This window comes from Oryza glaberrima, chromosome 4 (genome assembly GCF_000147395.1).
Source record: "Oryza glaberrima chromosome 4, OglaRS2, whole genome shotgun sequence".
Classification (NCBI taxonomy): domain Eukaryota; kingdom Viridiplantae; phylum Streptophyta; class Magnoliopsida; order Poales; family Poaceae; genus Oryza; species Oryza glaberrima.
The window spans coordinates 22,305,477-22,325,378 of NC_068329.1; the positions used below are offsets into that span (position 1 = coordinate 22,305,477).

General features: G+C 45.1%; 3 protein-coding genes across 5 annotated transcripts; 2 read left to right on the forward strand and 1 right to left on the reverse strand.

Annotated features, from left to right (window-relative positions):
- Positions 1-7,241: 7,241 nt before the first annotated feature.
- On the forward strand, positions 7,242-10,761 carry LOC127770109 (GDSL esterase/lipase LTL1-like). Its single transcript, XM_052295782.1, has 5 exons — positions 7,242-7,803; positions 7,911-8,038; positions 8,121-8,363; positions 9,783-10,035; positions 10,169-10,761. The coding sequence occupies exons 1-5, from the start codon at positions 7,557-7,559 to the stop codon at positions 10,402-10,404; spliced, it is 1,107 nt and encodes a 368-aa protein (XP_052151742.1). The 5' UTR covers positions 7,242-7,556; the 3' UTR covers positions 10,405-10,761.
- A 251-nt stretch (positions 10,762-11,012) lies between these two features.
- Positions 11,013-13,364, reverse strand: LOC127770111 (2-phytyl-1,4-beta-naphthoquinone methyltransferase, chloroplastic). Its single transcript, XM_052295787.1, has 8 exons — positions 13,100-13,364; positions 12,920-12,984; positions 12,752-12,842; positions 12,573-12,661; positions 12,306-12,439; positions 12,154-12,215; positions 11,853-11,952; positions 11,013-11,467 (listed from the first exon to the last, which is right to left on the reverse strand). The coding sequence occupies exons 1-8, from the start codon at positions 13,259-13,261 to the stop codon at positions 11,367-11,369; spliced, it is 804 nt and encodes a 267-aa protein (XP_052151747.1). The 5' UTR covers positions 13,262-13,364; the 3' UTR covers positions 11,013-11,366.
- LOC127770110 (uncharacterized) lies at positions 13,334-19,855 on the forward strand. 3 transcript variants are annotated; one of them, XM_052295784.1, is made up of 6 exons: positions 13,334-13,769; positions 14,421-15,191; positions 16,102-16,212; positions 17,253-18,872; positions 19,357-19,421; positions 19,514-19,855. In XM_052295784.1, the coding sequence occupies exons 1-2, from the start codon at positions 13,442-13,444 to the stop codon at positions 15,134-15,136; spliced, it is 1,044 nt and encodes a 347-aa protein (XP_052151744.1). In that variant the 5' UTR covers positions 13,334-13,441; the 3' UTR covers positions 15,137-15,191; positions 16,102-16,212; positions 17,253-18,872; positions 19,357-19,421; positions 19,514-19,855. The 3 variants fall into 3 exon arrangements, with proteins under 3 accessions (XP_052151744.1, XP_052151743.1, XP_052151746.1); XM_052295783.1 differs by having other exon boundaries at positions 16,102-16,188; XM_052295786.1 differs by lacking the exons at positions 16,102-16,212; positions 17,253-18,872.
- The last annotated feature ends 47 nt before the right edge of the window (positions 19,856-19,902 follow it).

Genomic DNA, 19,902 nt, shown 5'->3' on the forward strand with positions numbered 1-19,902 from the left:
GGAGTACTGGTACTACTGTCCGAACTGGCCGTTCTTAAGCATACAAGAGTACAAGACATGACAGAGTGTCGCAATCAAACAGTGCCAAAATCGTTTCGTACTGCCGTGATGATGTTGCCTCGTCGCCAATCCCTGGTTTGGTTTAATCCGTCACCAAAGTACTACTATTACTACCAATCACCTAACGCGAATTCTTGGTTGAATTCAACAGGAGCTGGAAGCACGTACTACGTATCACCAAATCAGGTCGAAAAATGCAGCTATTTCAGCAGACGAGCCCGCCTACAGTACTGGCAAGCAACAGCTACGGCGAGATGTTACATCCCAGCTAATCTTATCCTGATCTCTAAGCTAAGCAGTAGGACACGCACGCTGCATTCATTTCGATCACTTCGCTTCCCAGAAAGGCCGAAACAAATGGGAGACCCTGAAATTAATTCCACGTATCCAAACCTGAGAGTCTGAAACATCCAGTACTAAATAAATTTTGTGTTGCACTGATGCAAAGTCAGCAGTCTCAGTTCAGTAAGCTACTAAAAACAGTATTGAAAATTCAGTTAATTACACATTTACACTGCATTGTCCTAATCTGAATTAAGGTAGCTTACCGATGCTTCAAGGGATCGCAGGTACAGGTTGGCTCTCGATGGTTTAACTGACAATGATTACGTACTGAAGCCATCATTTTTTATCGGCTCGCTTTTGCAAAAAAAACAGTGGGGCACTCGTGCTGTCGCACGCCATCCGCGAGACCCATGATCCATCCAATCTTGATCTCTCCTTTTATTACTGACCATCTGCTTGCTTTTACCCCACGAGGTCACACCAGTCTGGACTAGCCTGGAGAGGCACACATGCTCTCACTCTCTCAGCATCGGCGTCGCTGGCTGGACTTCAGTGTTCAGCCGCCATGCATGGATGGACCAGTGCACGCAGGTGCAGCACTGCAGCTATGGCCGCAGCGTTTTCTCTGATGATTCACAAGGAAAAGGTTGAGTACTGCTGAGTAGGAAAGAGACGAGGCGTGATCTGTTTTTGCAAAGGTTCAACTCGGAGTAGTAGACAGTAATGGCTTTATTTATAATAAAAAAAATCATAGGAAACTGTCAGGATAAGAGCTCCAGAGCTCAAACGGGGGTGTCGTGTGGAGAGACAGACAGATGCGGGAGTGCAACGGGTGGTAGATCTCAGAGGACGGGCAGCATCAGAATTCTGAAGGCGATCGTCCGTTCTCGCACGCTCTTTCTAGGCCTGGTCTTCAACTCCAATCATTTACCTCATCTCATACTTATGGAGTAGTAGTAAAAAGGTTTGAGACCAGCACATTTTCATGGCTAGTTGGCTACAAATGAAAGCCCGGGCTGAGTCGATCGACAAGTAGTGAACACTGAACAGCATGAACCCAATCATAAGAAGTCGATTGGTACTAGTACTGAAGATGTTGGATTAAGATTACCGAAGAAAGCTAATGTGACGTAAACATTGTTAGCTCTCGGTGGACTCGACTCAAATCGATCAATTGACCAAATTGGAACGGCCCATCAGCAGCTATTTAGCAGCGATTTGGGCCTTGTTGTGGCCCACGAATAAATGGACCTCTGATTTTAATGGCCATTGTTGGGCTTAAAGGCTGTTTAATAGTCCAATTTCACGGAGGCACGAAGTTGTGTCTCAATTTCGATCACCACGAAATTCGGCCTAAAGGTTAACGTGGGTCGTTTTGGCGAGACATGCCGAGCCTGAGCTGGCTGCCTCGTATTCGTTTTCGGCCTCCAATTGCCCCGTCACGTAGTCATGTAGCACGCATATTAAGGAATAAGTCTGTTTTGCCTCCTTCACGTCTTGTTCGAATCCCTTGGCTCAACCGTAAAACCAGTTATAACGGCTCTCTCATCTTGCAAACCGGTGTAAATTGACTCTTTTGGTGGTTTGGGAAGCGGTTCCTTCTCATCTAATCTTCTTCCTCCATCCAACGTTCCAATAGCAGCAGCAGAGGCATGCAGGGAGAGCGACGGTGGTGAAGAGTTGGAGCCCTACCCTCCTCTTGTGGCCACAGAAAGGCATATCATATATGTATTCTGGGACCCACGCACCCGCATCGATGAAGGCGGTAGAGCCAGTGACGGGGCCGCCGTGGAGGAGGACCAACTCAGTGATCTGTCGGATTGCCTGCTGTAAGACCTCCTCGCGCATCTCGGGTCCCATCAAGCGACGTGCGGAGCGTCGATAGCCGGACAGGGAGCTGCAGAAGGGGCAGAACCAAAACCATGTGTTGGCGACAGCGCGGTTGTACGCGTCGCACCGCGCGTCATGGGGAAGAAGCGGCGGCCACATCCCAGGCTCGCTGCCGCCGAGGATTCCCCACGCAAGGAGACGACACTCACAACAGAGGTACTCCCTTCGTCCCATTAAGTGCACCCATAAGTTTTCATGCTCAACGTTTGACCGTCGTCTTATGTAAAAAATTTTAAAAGTTAAGTCACTTATAAAGTACTATTCATATTTTATCATCCAATAAAACACAAAAATAATAATCATAAAATTATTTTAAATAAGATGGATGGTCAAAGTTGGACACTGAAACCCACGGCTGCGTTTATTGTGGGACAGAGGGAGTAAGTGGGGTTCTTCCGTCATTTTCGTGGCCATCGCTTGACGGGGACAAAGAAGGGTCTGCTGCTGCTGGTCGTCGGGCTTAGCCAGGCTCGACCACCGCGGGGCGTGAAAGCATGATGTATGACTTGATCCCGAGAACGTACGAGACGACGAGGCTTAGCACGACTGCCCTCCTCAAGATGCCACCCTTGAGGTAGTAGCGAGAGAGAGAGAGGGAGGGAGAGGGAGAGGGAGAGAGAGAGGAGAGGCGATGAAGAAGATGAGACGAGGAGAAGTCGTCGACATATAGGTTATACTTGCTGACTCAGCGAGTCAATCATGATCAACCTATCACGTCAGTGAAAACAGGTTCTCAGATCATTGGAGAATTCAATTTGAACCGGATTTTGAAAAATAGGGATGCGCTTTATCCATTTTTGTGGTTGATGAACGCGATTTAATCAGAAGCACGAGACGAGCAAGTCAAAATAGACTTTCTCGCATACTAATAGACTGGAGAAAGCATTTTGACTCCCTCCTATATTGGTTGAATATGATTCATACCACCCTGCTGTAAAATTGGGTATATCACCACTCACAAGAAACTGCTTTGAGAGTGATTTTAGTCGACATGGTTGTTCACGTGGCAGCTAGTTATCGAATAAATTTAAAAATTATATGTGGGCCCATCCCTCCTATATCTATATCTCATATTCCCTTGTCTCAAAATAAATAAATCTAATACGGAATGTGATATCCAATGTCACGTCCTTTTATATCTCCTATCACATCTCGTAATAGGTTGGTTTATTCGACAAAAGGTTTGTTCCACGAAGTATGTCTCGATGTCATATGGTTGCGATGCTGACCGGCGCTCATCTGGGCCGTTTTTGGCGAGACAGGCGGCCTCCGTTCGGCCCGCCATGAAATCATCTGGCAAGCCTATTAATGGACAGAAATGGACCATACCGGGACGGCCCATAAGCTACCCGGCATGTCCGTACACACCGAAGGCTCAGCCCAGATAGCGCGTGCGTGTCCCGTCACGGCCCACAGCCGAACGGTCACCTAACCAGACGCACGCATGCGTCGTCGTCGATCGTTCGTCGAGCTCTGCAAGTCTGGATCTTCCCGTCGAGTGTTTGCTCAGGACTCAGGAGGTTCAGTTCAGAAAACGGAACGCGACATCATCATGTAGAACACATCTACACAGTTAACTGCACACAGTTAAAGCACTGCAGCGTCGTTTTAAAGCTGGTCCCGATCGAGAAGAAGAGATAGTTAAAACACAAGTGCGTGCCTGCAGTGCTTCGGATCAAACGGCACATGCATATATGTATATGCGTACCATGAAGAGCCTAGCAGCCAGTCGCTCGATCGATCCAATGAGGAGCGGAGCTGGACCGATCTGGATCGAGAGAACACGATATGATCGAGCAGTTAATACGAACTGATCTCACTGTTTGTGTTACAGCGCGTTATGATTTATGAACTCACTGTTGTTACAGCAGGTACTCTGGCACAGCGAGACCACCGGGACGGCCGGAAGAGATTGGAATCTTCGGGCGCCGCTCCGTACGGCCGGCCGCGGCGAGATCGATCGATCTGTGAGTAATTTCAGTTTTCACGGCCGCTACGCCGGCCTCGTCGACCTGCATTGCCCTGTCGTGTGAATTGTCGAGACTCGAGAGAGACCAGCCGGTCGATCGCGAGGAGTGTCAGCAGGAACTTCTGCGGCTGCTTGATCTACTTGACACATAACTTTTAACTTTTTCATCACATCGTGTCAATTTTAACTAAACTTTTAATTTTAGCGTGATCTAAACACACGCTTGATGGCCGGCCGTTCGGCGTTCGCGAGATGGGAGAGTAATTGTACGTCAGTAGCTTGCAGATGGATCGCCATTCGCCAGCCGATCTGCAGACCAAGTACATGTGTATCAGTCCACGGGAGCCAGCTGTTACGAGTAAATGCTCGCTTTAGCCTTTACAGTTACAGATGGTAGCTAGAACAGCAGAGAGCCAATCAGCCAACGACCGATCGGGTTTTACCTTGTCCCCCTCCTCTCCACAATTTTACTGTAGTACTCATGGTGAGTACTGTACAATTAACTGCATGGTCTAGATGTGAAGCTGCTTGATAGGTGCATGCATGTATCGGTGTGTATGGCTTTCCTGGTGGAACTCGCACAGCTCGATCGACGAGCTGTGCCTAAATTCCTGAACTGCTCCTTTCCTGAACTCGCACAGCTCGATGAAGCTCGATCGAGTAGTACATATATACAACGCTGAATATGAAATTTCAGAACACACCTACGTACACAGAGAGAACCGGAACTGGAACATGCATGCCACTGAATACGCTCCTATATATACATACGACGCGAGTTTGATAGCTGCTGGTGAGCGTTCGATCTCTATGTTTTGAGATAGATTTTCTGTGCACGCAAAACAAAAAATCTCATTTACACATAATTAATTAATTAAGTATTAATAATTATAAACTTAAAAATAAGTTTATTTGAATTTTTTAAATAACTTATATATAATTTTTTTATAAAAAATATCATATAACAATTTAATAAGCGTGTTAACAGAAAACAAAGAAGTTTGAAGTTTGAAGTCGAGAAATACAACTCGATTACATCACAATTGGCAGATCATGGAGTAATACTTTGGGTGTGTTTAGTTTCTAAAAAAGTTGGAAGTTTGAAGAAAGTTGAGAGTTTGTAAAAAAAATAGAAGTTTATGTGTGTAGGAAAGTTTTTTTTATATGATATTATGTGATGGAAAGTTGATAATAGAGGAGGCTCTACGCCAAAATGCGTTCTTACAGCCCGATCTGGCAGATCAGTACGTAGGAGTACTTCGCTGCAAAGCCTGTACGATTTGCAGAAGATGGAGTACATAGGACGAATCGCCGGCCGGCGAATATCTTTTTACAGCGCTGCGCAATTACGCCTCGAGATTTTATCTCACTCGCCGTACGAGCGTGCGACTAGTAGGCGGTATTAGCTATGGGTGGTGGCACACATTGATTGATCGATGATTTCTACCCCACCGCTTAATGAATCTCACATGGCGTGGCGTCCCCTCTGCTACGCGCCTGCATGCATGCATGCGCAATACGTACTGGATCAAGTACAATAAATGAATGCTGGCCGTCTATACGTACGGTACGACGCAGTATACGGCCGCGATACATATGATGCTCCGTGTGTATACTGTATATACGGCCATGTGCACTATACATCGCAACTGTCGCTCTGAATTTACATGGAATACGTATATATCTATACATCACAATTGTCACTCTGAATTTACATGGAATGCGTATACATGTACCTGTCAGAGTCAATTTGTTTCGTTACAGGTAACTGGTAATTAAGTGTGGTAAGGGCATGGCCGCAAGGCAAATGAAATGGCTAGCTAGGTAAGTGGTAAACTCCCTTCGGTATGGACCATACATATATGATATATGTACATCTATCTATCCCAGCTGTCAGCTGAATTATGACATGTCAATGTTTTTCTGATGGAAGGTAAGTGCAGTATATGTTCAGGGGATTTAATTACATTATTAACTCGCCAACCTCTCACGAGTTGCAGGTACGAGTAGTTACTAGTTAGGAGGACTGAGATAGCCCAAGAGGATGAAAAACAATATGGCGTATTGAAATCTTCGGTGTAGAATCCATGCATGGTTGCGACTTTTGTCCGTGAGAGAACTCGCTTCAAAACTCTGTCTAGAAAGCGGAAAGAGGAGCTAGCGCGCTGAGTCTGAAACTCTGAATTAGTACGTTTGTTGGAAAATCAAATTAGCTTGCCTTGAGTAGCAGAATCAGATTACTGTTGTTTATCACGCATCCCAAATTAAAGGAAGACGACCGATTTTGAGGTTTAAATCTTGTCACTGTGCTGCTTCTCGTACCCGATTTGAATTGAGCGGGAGTTAGTTAACTTAGTTTCAGCTACGGATTTTCTCTTATTGGATTCTTCATTAAGATGTCCGTGCACCATGTCCCACACTGTCCTACTTTCAGGAACAGCAGAGGATCGACCGCATTAATCGTGAGACCAACCATAAATGATCGATCATCGATCGATATATACCAATTAATCCAGATGACACTAATCTCCATCCTAACACGCGTCGCTCTCACTCGTGATTGCAAAAACACATCTTCTCCTCCTATGGAGACACCACCAAAAAGGCGAATTCAATGAGAAACAAATTAAGACGCACAGCTGCGCATGCCCCCCTGCTCCATCTGGAACGAACTGAATAATTGACGATGACTATACACGCACAATGCATCCCGGCCGGAAGAGGATTCAGTTCCTGTACTGCCGGGTTCACTAGCTTTCAAGTCTGGGGAGCAATGCAATTCTGGTGGTAGGTAGCAACAGCGAGCTCGCAGCGTTCTTTCCCCTTCGATCGATCTCCATCTCTTTCTCGTGCATGCACATGATCCGAGGCACAGCAAGGCAGGGCAGGGCAGGGCCGGGCCAGCCAAGTGGCCTCCGAGGGCGAGACGCGTACGCGGGGACGCAACGCGAAGCGCCGCATTTAGCATCCAACCACCCTGCATCTGCGGCGTGCAGCAGCAAAAACAACTAGCTTGCGTGCTTGGTCAGGCGCGCGCGCGCGAGAGAGAAGAGGGGTGTGTGGTGTGGTGGTCCTCGCGCGCAATTGCTTTCCGTGTCCCGCGCCCCGCTAACTCACTGCTCACGCCTTAACTGCGCGTCTTAAGGTGGCGTGGCGCGAGACATCGATGCGAATTGCGAACGCGAATGCGGCCTCCCTCTATAAGAGAGATCGCAAGCGAGAACGTGAACGCCGCCACCCTCGCGCCGTCCATACATCCACCGTCGTGTCGCCCACTGTCCAACTGCCAGTCAGCTAGCCCCAAGTGTATACTCTCAGCTGCTGTCGCGAGTCTCGCCGACGTACCCGCGCGATGGGCGCTTCTTCTTTGGTTGGATTCCTCATGGCGGCGGTGGCGGCGCTGCTCGTGGCCGCCGCGACGCCGGCGGCGGCGGCGCCGAGGGCGTTCTTCGTGTTCGGGGACTCGCTCGTGGACAACGGCAACAACAACTACCTCATGACGACGGCGCGCGCGGACGCGCCGCCGTACGGGATCGACTTCCCGACGCACATGCCCACGGGGAGATTCTCAAACGGGCTCAACATCCCGGACATCATCAGTTAGCACCTTATCCATCACTGTCACTTGTAAAAAGAAACACAATGCAATGCACAAAGTTAGTTACAACTGTTCTTGACACGCTGCATTTTTTTTTTTTTGGCTCAGGCGAGTACCTCGGGTCCCAGCCTGCTCTGCCGTACCTGAGCCCGGACCTCCGAGGCGAGAACCTTCTCGTCGGCGCCAACTTCGCCTCCGCCGGCGTCGGCATCCTCAACGACACCGGCATCCAGTTCGTAAGCCCCCGCGCGCGCGCATCCGCCACCATTTTCGTCACGAACAAATGCGCATTAACGTTGTGTTTTGCTGTGGGTGCAGGTGAACATAATTAGGATCGGTCAGCAGCTGGACAACTTCGAGAACTACCAGCGGAATCTGGCGGCGTTCGTCGGCGAGGACGCGGCGAGGCAGGTGGTGCAGCAGTCGCTCGTGCTCATCACGCTCGGCGGCAACGACTTCGTCAACAACTACTACCTGGTGCCATTCTCCGTCAGGTCCCGACAGTTCGCCATCCAGGATTACGTCCCCTACCTCATCTCCGAGTACAGGAAGATCCTCACGGTTAGTCTCATCTCATCGATTCCAAGTTTCTTCTTGCTCTAGAGAATAATAAGTAGCCTCAATTAACTTCCGTGTTATCACCAAAGGTAGAATTTGGCAAATTTACGATTAGCATTTCAGTAGAGACTCAGCCGATCGAAGCAGATGAGCATAACTCACTTGCATAAAAGCAGTAGAAGAAAACAATGCTGCATGTTAACTGTTGGCACTGCAAACAATAGATAGAAAGTGCAGGCTGCAGCCTGCAGAGTGAACATATCCTGGTGTGGAGTCTCTTTTGGGTAATATGAAGTCAATGACATGACCTGTAATTTTTTCTGTATCAACCTGAGAAAGTTCCTGTTGAAAACAATAAGCCGAATACATTATGCAGTTCATCTCACACTATTTGCAGTCAGTGTCAGTAAGCCCCCATCTTCATCCTCCTGTCCACTGCAAAGGAAGAAAATAGAAGTATGGGTGGTCTGGTAGTAGTAATGTACTCCGTATACCAATACCTGTATTATCATCAACCGTTAATTTATGATTTACTGTTCTACTAGTAGTTAAGGCACATCGTAAATATATATGATCGTTAGATTAGAAAATATGAACGGTATAGATTGATTGTAGAGACTATTTAAAATACCTGTAAAAATACTTCCAGTTAGGACATTATGCTAACTTTAGCATCATTAAATTAAGAGCTCGAACTGCAACAAACAATTAACATGTCTGACAAGCAATATAAGTACAGTGTAATGCGAAAAAGGCTTCACGCCTTGCATTATCAGAAGTACAAGATTTTCATTACAAGGAGCAGTAAGCCAGTAAATGAAAATGGGCAAGTCACTGTATCAGATCTCTCTGCTTCAGATCTACACATTCCTTCACACTCTTGAGTTACTGTATGATTTATGAATAGCTTATTACTATGATCTATGGGGTTCAATGCCAATAGGCCTAAACATTTACTACTACTAGATCAGCTTCCCACCAAATAATTTCAAGAGGTAGGAGGTAGCAGTACATCTAGCACCCAAGTTTTACCGTACGGTGAGTCGGTGACAGTACTCTGTCTGACCGACTGTTCCTCCTCGTCGCCGTTCGGGTGGATGTATGCATGCTGTGTCACCTACCACACCTTCACTCTGCAGAGGCAATGAATATGCCAAGTAGGACAATTAACGCTGTAAAAAAAAACAAGCAGGATGCAGTCATCGTAGAGGGGGCTTGTTGTGTCATCGCATTTACTCACTCGTGTACCCGCGAGGCCATCGTGCCAAAATTTACTCATGCCACATGCAACGACAGTGCCAGTTGCCACTCGTGCAGACGTGCAGTGCTCGCAGCTTCGTGTACATGTAAATTGTATTTGTGTCCTTCGTCTTGAAAGGAAAAATGATATGACTGCGTCCGTGTATATGGTGGTGCATGCAGAGGCTGCACGATCTGGGTCCGCGTCGGGTGATCGTGACGGGCACCGGGATGATCGGGTGCGTGCCGGCGGAGCTGGCCATGCACAGCATCGACGGTGAGTGCGCCACCGACCTGACGCGCGCCGCCGACCTCTTCAACCCGCAGCTGGAGCGCATGCTCGCCGAGCTCAACTCCGAGCTCGGCGGCCACGTCTTCATCGCCGCCAACACCAACAAGATCAGCTTCGACTTCATGTTCAACCCCCAGGACTACGGTAACCAATTACCAACCAAGAACAAAAATTCAGAGATGAATCTGAACAGAAGTCGTTTTTAGAAGTTGGTTTTTTTCTGAGACAGACGGAAGATCCATGTAGATGATTTTGATGTGTTTGTGGGGGTTTGCAGGGTTTGTGACGGCGAAGGTGGCGTGCTGCGGGCAGGGGCCGTACAACGGTATCGGGCTGTGCACGCCGGCGTCCAACGTGTGCGCGAACCGGGACGTGTACGCGTACTGGGACGCGTTCCACCCGACGGAGCGGGCGAACCGGCTCATCGTCGCGCAGATCATGCACGGCTCCACCGACCACATCAGCCCCATGAACCTCAGCACCATCCTCGCCATGGACGAGAGGAGGAATTGATCGATCTCATCAGGCATTCACAGGACACTACTACTTTGCCCAGAGAGTACATCATATTTACTACTACATTACAATGTGTGGCTGGCTGTATGTGCTTAATAGTGCTGGTTCAAGTTTTGAAGTTTTCTCTCTACCTTCTTTGATTTTTCTGGTTTAGGTGAAAGTGATGGTGAATCTGGTTTAGGGGTGAAAGTAAGTAAGTAATGGGTGAATTAAGAGCCTACAGTGGGTTGTGTTTTGTTAATGTTGCAAGGGTACTTATTGGATAGTGGGGGTTTAAGGCATGTGTTTTCTCCTCGGTTATCAGGTGGAGAATTTGTTTGTAATAGCTCAGTAAAACTTCGTTGCTAGAATTTATATTGCGAACATTTTGGTGGCTGGTTCGTTGAGCTCAGTTATAACGACCCTACAGAATACTTGTCCCGTTGTGCAGCGAAGTGGGTAAAGAGTCTGACGAGTGATTAAAAACTCTGCCCATAAATACGAGTGCACATCTGGTCTGTCGCCAATAGGGACCGATTAATCATCAGACAGAGGATTCTGAAATCAGGGCAATGCACACTATGGAGATCCTTTGGGTTGAGGGCTTGAGATTCTCACCTGCTTTCATGCCTCCGATAACCGGATCGTTGATTGAACTGGCTGATTTCCAGTCAGATAGCTCAAATGTTGCCAGGTCGCTGGTATGCACGGTACCGGATTTCATCTCAATCGTCTGATTTTGATCGAACCGCTCCTGCACTATCATAAATTGCAGGTTATTGATTTTTTCAGGTGGTTACAATTGTCCTTTTTTATTAAAGAAGAAAGGAAATATACATCACGAAAGTTTTGAGTTTTTGATGCATGATCCCTGTTGGATCAGCGGAACATAACTATCAGATGATGTAGAGGGAAAAGGAATGAAGCAGCTACAAAATTCAGGTAAGTTGTACAGATCAGGTTCTTCACAACCATTCTACTCAGCGAGTTGCAACTAAGTCTCCCATGAGACCTCCACCAAGTTCATAATGCTTGGCTGCAGAAAAGCCAGCTTCTTTAGCTAACTCCTCCAGCTCCTTTTCTACAATGGACGTAAACCAGCACAAATAAATTAAGGTAAATACATGAGAGATAACTTTGGTCGCTGATGAAAGGGCATTGACCAATGGACTGTTTGGAATATAAGAATGCAGCTTCTCATATAAAAATGAATTGAATCTTTAGATGCGTGGCCTTGTGAGCGAAAAAAAAGGGATTCCTACTGTACTCCATCAGGATTAATTGAGAAGTGTGTTGAAGTACTGCTACTATCAGAATGACAAATGTAAGTTGTGTCATTACTTTTTTGTTTTTCTAAAGTTATAATTTTTTTTTGTTTTACTCGAGTATTGCTTAAAAAGTGGTAAAACATGTGACCATCTTGTTCTTCAAGGGAATTTTCTCACAAAGGAAATATAAATGCAAACCTGTTAGATAGTGTAATATTGAACTTTTCAGGTACTTGTATTCTTCAGTGAGTCCATAGCCACTAGCTAAAGGAACCACAACGTTATCGATCATCCAACTCTGTCCAAGGGAAAACATCAATTTGGTTAGGGAATTATAGGACCAACCCAAAGTCATTGACACTGGAAGTCAACACATGATCCATCCGTGAGACCGTGATGTTGTTACATTGTCATAGTGCAATAATCAGGAAGTTATCTTTCTCTTTGATCTCAAACACAAGCCAAACTTGCGTGTACTATAGATGGTCTGATATTTTACCTGCAATGACGTTGTGAAAAGTGATGAGCTCTTGTTAAAATCTAGAATAGATGCTCTTGATCCTGCAGTCCAGCGAAACCCAATCATGAAAATTTCTGCTGAACTGTATAAGCATGATCAACCAGAAAAAAACTTTGGAATCTGCACTAGACCTGGTTTTAGGACCCTAAGTATCTCCCGCATTGCTTTGGGTTTGTCAACCACATTGCGTAACCCATAACCAACCGTAACAGCATCGAAGTAGCAGTCTGTGAAAGGCAAATCAAGTGCATCGCCTTCGATCCACCTGCAACCATAGAGGTCCAAAGCACGCATCTGTCAGCCACGCGCACGACCTGTCCACTTCATTAACAGCAATCACAAAACTACATATCACAGGTTGTTCTTAATCTACAAACTCTCACATTGAGGATGCTCACTTGATGTTCTTGTAGCAAGGCTTCCAGCGTTGATCCTGACGGCTAGCAGCCGTTTGCAGCTGCTGACTTGAGAAATCAACAGCCATCACCTGTAAAATATGAGAGCTTGGGCTAGAACATTCAAGTCGATTTTTTTTTCTTTCTGAAATCTAAAGCAGCCAAGCAAATCCAACACCAACCTGTCCATCCAAGCCAACCTTCTGAGACAGAAGGAATGCCAAATCCCCACTCCCGCAGCAGAGATCAAGAACACGATCCCCTCTCCTTGCCCTGACCACAATAATTCAACCTTTTCCATCAACCAATTGCAGAACAAGAGTATATGCATGCTGCCACTAGTGGCGTACCTGGACCAAGACACGCAGATGCGCTTCCATGTCCGGTGCTGTCCGAGGCTGAGCACGTCGTTCAGCTACAAGGAACACGGCACTGCGCCCGTCGTCAGTACGATGCTGCTGGTAGTATACGTATCTCCAGTGGAATTCAAAATTTTGCGAGAAGTGGAGGAGGAGTGGGAGGTAACGGACATGGTCGTAGACGGGGGCGATGCGGCTGAAGAGGGCCTGCCGCTCGTCGGCCGCGGAGGACGAGCCGCAGCTCACGGCGGCGAACCCGCGGCGGCGGCGGCGGCGAGCGGCGGGGGCGGGCGCCGCGGGGCCCGCCGAAATCGCGGCGGCTAGGGTGGCCATGGGTGTCCGCCACGTCCCCAGTCAGGATAGGTATATCGTGACCGGTTTGGACTAAGTGTTTGACTATTTTGCCCCCGCCGCCGCCGCCTCGCCGCGGAAGTGAAAGCGCTCTCGACTCTCGCCGCCGCCGCCGCCGCCGCGAGCCGCGTCGTGCGGGAACGCGAGGGTTTTTCCAGGGGGATGGATTTGGGGTCGTGCTACCTCGGCGGCAACGCCGACGCGGTGGAGTTCTGCCCGCACCGCCCCTTCCGCCACGTCCTCGCCGCCGCCACCTACACGCTGCAGGAGCAGGGCGGGGAGCGGCAGGACCGCGCGGGCAGCGTGTCGCTCTTCGCCGTCGACGCCGGCGAGGAGGACGCGCCCCGGAGGCTCCGGCTGCTCCACACGGTGGAGACCGCCGGGGTGTTCGACATGAAGTGGAGCCCCGTGGCGCCTCTGCTCGCGCAGGCCGACGCCCACGGCCGCCTCGCGCTCTGGCGCCTGGAGCAGGAGGACGGATCGGACAAAGGTGCTGTTTGTTCCTGCATTTGCATTACCATAGAATCAAATAAGTTGTCTGCTGTGTCAAAATTGGATCACTATCCACTTACTAAGCTTCCATGAATTATTTACTGAACATAGTGATGCACTGCTACTGATGCCAAAGGCAAATTCAAGTTCTTAGGATTCTGAAAGCGTTCTATCATCCATGTGAATGTTGCCTGATGCTTGCAGAAGTATTTAGGGGTTCAGGGGTTATGCTTTTTTTTTTTTTTGGGGGGGGGGGGGGGGGGGGGGAGGTGGTGAAATTGGTTTCTTACTCTCATGGATTGAGTGGATGTGTTCCCAGTGGTTAATCTGGATTAACAAGAAGTTGCTTCAACTATGCAATATTCTGCCCTTCTGGAGGTGATCCGTGTCTGTCATCTTCTTTTGAGAATAAGGCAATATGCTGCTGAATGATGTTCTAAGTCAATTCGTATTCTTGCATTTCTGGATCAAATTTGGTCTTGATTTTTTAGTTAAATTGCCACGATAGTCTAGTTGATTCTGTACTGGAAGCAGGGGAGCTTGTGTAGCTATTTGTAAACAACTCAGTATTTGTCATATTTGTAGTCCACCATGTATTTCTTATATGTTGAGGCTGAATTCAAATGCTTTATGTGACCGAATTATGCAGGTGCTGTTCTCAGGGATGTCTGTTCTGGAGACATTTCTTCTTCGATGTGCTTGTTTGTGGACTGGAACCAAACTGCCAAGGCACTTTCCGTTGGATTATCGGATGGTTCCCTGTCTGTGGTTTCCATGAGGGAGGACCGCTTGGAGGTATCAGAACAGTGGACTGCTCATCAGTATGAAGTGTGGACTTGCTATTTTGATCGTGCAAATCCACACTTGTTATACAGCGGATCAGACGACTGCTCCTTCAGCTGCTGGGACTTGCGACAGAACCCATCAAACGCTGTGTTTCAGAACAAAAAGTCGCATAATATGGGTGTCTGTTGCATTGCTCAGAATCCACTAGAGGGGAACATGCTACTTACTGGAAGCTATGATGAATTTCTCAGAGTTTGGGACATAAGATCAATGGTGAAACCCGTTAATGTGAAGTCCCTAAATTTAGGGGGTGGTGTATGGAGGATTAAATATCATCCTCTTATTGCAGATGTCGTCTTGGCTGCATGCATGCACAATGGGTTTGCCATTGTTAAAGTAGGTACTGGGGATGCTGCAGTAGTGGAAACATATTGCAAGCATGAGTCCTTAGCATATGGTGCGGATTGGCAGATAAGTGAAGGTGCAGAACAGAACAAGAATTTTTCAGTTGTTGCTACCTGTTCATTTTATGATCGACTCCTCCGTGTGTGGCAACCGGAGAACCTAGGCAATCTTTAAGAGTGAAAGTGCCATTGCACTCAGTTCAAGTATCACTATGTGGACTTGTTTCCAGGTAGCTCCTCAAAGTTGTGCTGATTTATTTAAAGACATGAGCTTTTGGTAGAATCATGTCTGTTCCATAGCTTGTCATTCACATATATTTGTGTGATGCCAGCTTTCCCGTCGCAAAACTATATATTTGTATGGTCCTCAAAGATGTTTCCTGTTGATTATATTTGAAGTACTCCATTTTGTAGATTATATTGACGCTTTAACAACAATCTTTACATCACAAAATTGCCTTAGTGTGGATCTTCCTTAGCTTTTTGAATTTTGACCGATCACACTTCTGTCTGTAAATTACTGTATTATGTAAGCTTGTTTGATAATTTGAATTTTGCCTTTCAATCATGTTTTTAGTAACAGCTATATAATCCAAATTTTATCCTTTAAAGTTGGTGCCTTCATAAATACTACCTCCATCCCAAAATATAAGAATTTATAGGGTTGGACACGGATATCAAGGAAGTAGGTGGAATTAAATGTGAGAAGGTTGTGATTGGTTGAGAGGAGAAAGTATGTGGAGAATTTGAATGCTGGAAGATTGTGATTGGTGGAAAAGAGAATGTATGTGGAGAAGTTGTTATATTTTGGGACAAATTTTGAATGCTAGAAGTTGATGTATTTTGGGATGGAGGGAGTAACCTTTTTATTGGTATAAATGGCAATATACCAAAGGCTTAAATTTCAAATTTCTATTTACGAAATTTGAGTTGTTTGATCTTTGTGCCAAAAGAAAAATAACAAATAAGTTCATTTATTGGGGTTTGTAGTGGATCTTACTAGTTTCCAGTAGACATACATTTAGATTCAAGCTCTTTAGTAAATAGTAGTGTTACTTCTTTGAAAAATCTCAGATCTTTCTTTTCTAAGAGAGCTGATTGGCACTCTCCAGGTAGATAAACTGGTCTATTTTGTTTTAGGAACCTGTTTTGATATTATCATTGTTTGGATTTGTGGTGAAAACATGGACGATATGGGTCGATTATGGCATCGAATATGATCTATAGGTAAGTTTGAAGATGTGTTTGAAGGTAGGCATTCTTTTCATTTTTTGTGTTGACTCTAAATTTATTAACATTGAATCATTTATCGATTATCATAGAAGTGCATGCCTGTGGAAGACACAAGATGATATATATACTGTTTCTCCTTATCTGATACCGCTAACCACAATGCACTCGTGTAAGATAACTACATGGGTGCATATCCACTCAATAAACACCAAAAGTGCATTCTTTGTAGGTTACCATTATTTTTCCATGCTTGTGATGTGGACTGCATTGTGCCGTCCTCTTTGATTATCTGTAAAGACATGCTTTCTATGCTTTGATTGTCACACTAACCCTACTTGATATTTCATAAGTACAGCATTTTTCTTTAGTTTGAAAGAAACAAACTACGGGGTACAATAGTTGAAGACTATGAATAACCATTGTGCTGTCTATACAGTGTCCTTCTATTTCAATACTGCCAATATACTATTTACTGTGCATTGTTCCACAAACATAATGAGAAAAAAAACAGAGCTTTCGAGGAAAAAAACAGAAGGTTCCATGTGTTGCTTGATTAAAAATGGAACATGAGACTTGGTTTAGGTTATGAATCTGATTGCCTTATGTGATTCACTTTATTGCTGGTGATTGGTGAGGGGTCTGTTTAATTACCATTGGGAACTTTACTGTTTGTATTATAATGACTTATTCTGCGTGTTGATTTAATCTTTCTGCTAAGGTTAGCTTTATTAGCTGGAATGTGCAGTGGATCTGATAAACTAATATTTGCCATGCTTTAAATAAATTTATTGAATCCATCCCACTGGATTAGACAAGGAAACTTGAAGAGGGATAGCAACTTAACATAAGGCATTCCACTGTTGCTTAAAGCTGTGCAGTGATGTTTTTCGTATATCTTTTTTTTCTCGAACATATTTTCATATATCTTGCACCTACTGATATGCTTATTTATCAGAATTTAGCTTTAGTGACCCAAAAGCTAAGGGTTAAGAGAGGTTACTACTTAAACCCTGAAATATGATATCTTGTTTGATCCCACCTATCTTTGGCATTGACAGATCATTCACCATTGAATTGATTGACAGCATAGCTGAGTCTGCAGAGTTCAGTTCTGGTAATGCCCATAAATTTTGAAGGTGTGGAAGGAAAATGAGGGCAGAAGATAGGAAATACCATTAAAGTTGCATTCACGTAATATTCGAAGCACAGCTGAAAATTACTTGCCTTATATCGTGACATGTAGGGAATGGATCTTTCTGTGTTACTCCCTTTGGGGCAATGTTACTTCTTACATGAATAATGCTTGACCTTTTTCTAAAATACTGTGTTTTGACCTTGACATTCTGTTTGAGATCTATATAGAATGCTTTTAAGACTCTTTTTTGAAGCATTATGACCCTTGTGGTTCACTGTTTTCCTTTTAGTTTCTGTTTGCTACAAAGTGACTCATTGTTGGTTGCTACTGTAAGTTGTGAACATAAACAACAGAATTGATGGCTCATGGCTAGATATTATATCATACATAAAGAAACATAGCACCATAGGCATCTAGATCATGCTGCAGATGCAAGTAAGGTGCTCCTGTTAATAAGTTGGCACTAGTTCTCAATCAACCAAAATAATTACCGAACACATGCAAACCAAGTTATAATCCTGTTCCTTTTCTTTTTTTTTTTTTGAGAAAAATACTTTCAGAGTTGGGCAAATGTAGGTAGTCAAACATGGTCCCTGCTTGGTCAAGAATGATTCTGGGATAATGTGCTCTCCTAATGTATCTAAAGCCAGCTCCAGATTTGTTACTGCTCAATGGCCAGTGCATGTTATGTCTGGTCGATGAAAACAATTGATCCTCTATTGGCTAGGATACAGTTCTAATAAGCTGCTACTTGATAGCCAGCTATTCAGGCACAAAGTGGTTGAACCATCCAGTTTTCGTTGGTTTCTAACAAAACTAGATAGAATATGTGATTCTTGATATTGCTTGTTCTTCACAAAATTGATGGGGGATGGCATATTATGACCAATGGTACCCAACCAATTGGTATTGGCGGGACCTTGAATCTTGACTGGTATATGATGTTACTGATTGGGTGCATTTCTGAGAGGGTATTCACTATCTCCATGTCAGCCACCTATTAAAAAAAAGTCAAAAGTTCAGAAATTTTCATAGGAGTGTTCGACTTGTTTGTGCCCAGCAACTAAATCCCACTTCGGTGAAGCGGTTGAACCCCACAATCAGTGCTAGTGATTTCCTCCCTGTACAAGTGGAAAATTCCATCCTAAAATACAGTTAGTTCTTTTTCTGTTTTGTTTAGTTATATGCATATAAGGATGCCTCCGTTGGGCTCAAGAGCTCTAGTCGTACATGAAACTGAGATCTTATCGAATTTAAGTGCATGTTATGGAAGCTGATTTATTTAGAGGGAGGGACTTCTGACTTTGTCATCCAGGATTTGGAAATGTAATGCTTTGGATAAACATGAGTTAGTGGCTAAACAGGAGTGTCACATTGTTCTAACTCCACACTCTTAAAGGCATAGCTCTAAAGGTGGAGAGTGCTCCTTCAGCTTTTTGTAATGGGTGCCTTTCTTTTTTGCCCCCTCTCTTGCTGATAGTAGATTCAGTCACACATCATGAGTTTTTGAAGTTCGTTTTGTTGGTGAGGGCTTAAGTACAAGGTTGGTGATTAACTTGCTGTATCTACAGTTCTACAGAATTTTCTTTCTTTTATTAGAAACACAGATATAGGTTGTTCATTAAATGTCAATGAACTAATAGTGAAAATCAAGGCAGATATAGTTAGATGAAGTGTGCACACTGCAAAAGAGATGCACAGATTTTATAAGTATATAGGTTTTTCAGGAAAAAAAACAATTTACAAGTATATATTCCCTGGGAACTGGAACTGGATCTTTGTACATCTTCTTGTTATATAATATAGGTCTATAATTGTTCTGTTAAGTAAAATACTCTGGATAGTATTGGGTTTGTAAGTGGAATGAGAATTTCTCTAGAGAAGGAATATAGTTAGAATTGACATGATGAGGGAAGAACAACCTCAGTGTGAAGTCCAGCAAATGAGCACTTGGCACAGTTTTTACTTTCATTGTCCTTTCTCCACTAAACATGCTGCGCTGTCCAATTTAAAATGCTACCATGCAGACTCTGGGTTCTTTGCAATTGATTTCTCTGGAGAAGTACCTGCAGACATCAGCAACCTCCTCAAGGTATAAAGTAGCTTTCCCCCTCGTCTTGTTTGTACTCACTACTAACCATGGAAGATGAATGGCTTGAACATGCACATGGTTCTTGAGAGCAGCAGCAGGAGGAGGATGAAGAGCAATGGCTAAGCTCCAGTTCAAGAAGCTCTTCAACTCCATGGTGCCTTTCCGGCCTCCTAGGTGGTCGGCTGAGGTACGCACCAAACCGGCAAGTCACAAAACGGCAATGGTGAAACTCCAGCAGGAGTCCACCCTTTTCTTTTCTGCATTTCCATCCTTCCAGTTGTATCAGGTGGTGGCGAAATAATCAGAAATATCTGTGTGATCCTTAATATCAGGTGGTGGCAATTATTGATACTTAATTGCTGAGTCAATGCTTGTTTTATGTGTACTCTGGAAATTGCCCTACTACTAATAAATGGCTGCTTTTTATCTAGAAAGATGCTATGTTGTCTCATTTGATTGTCTTTGTGCCAGTTAGCAGTTG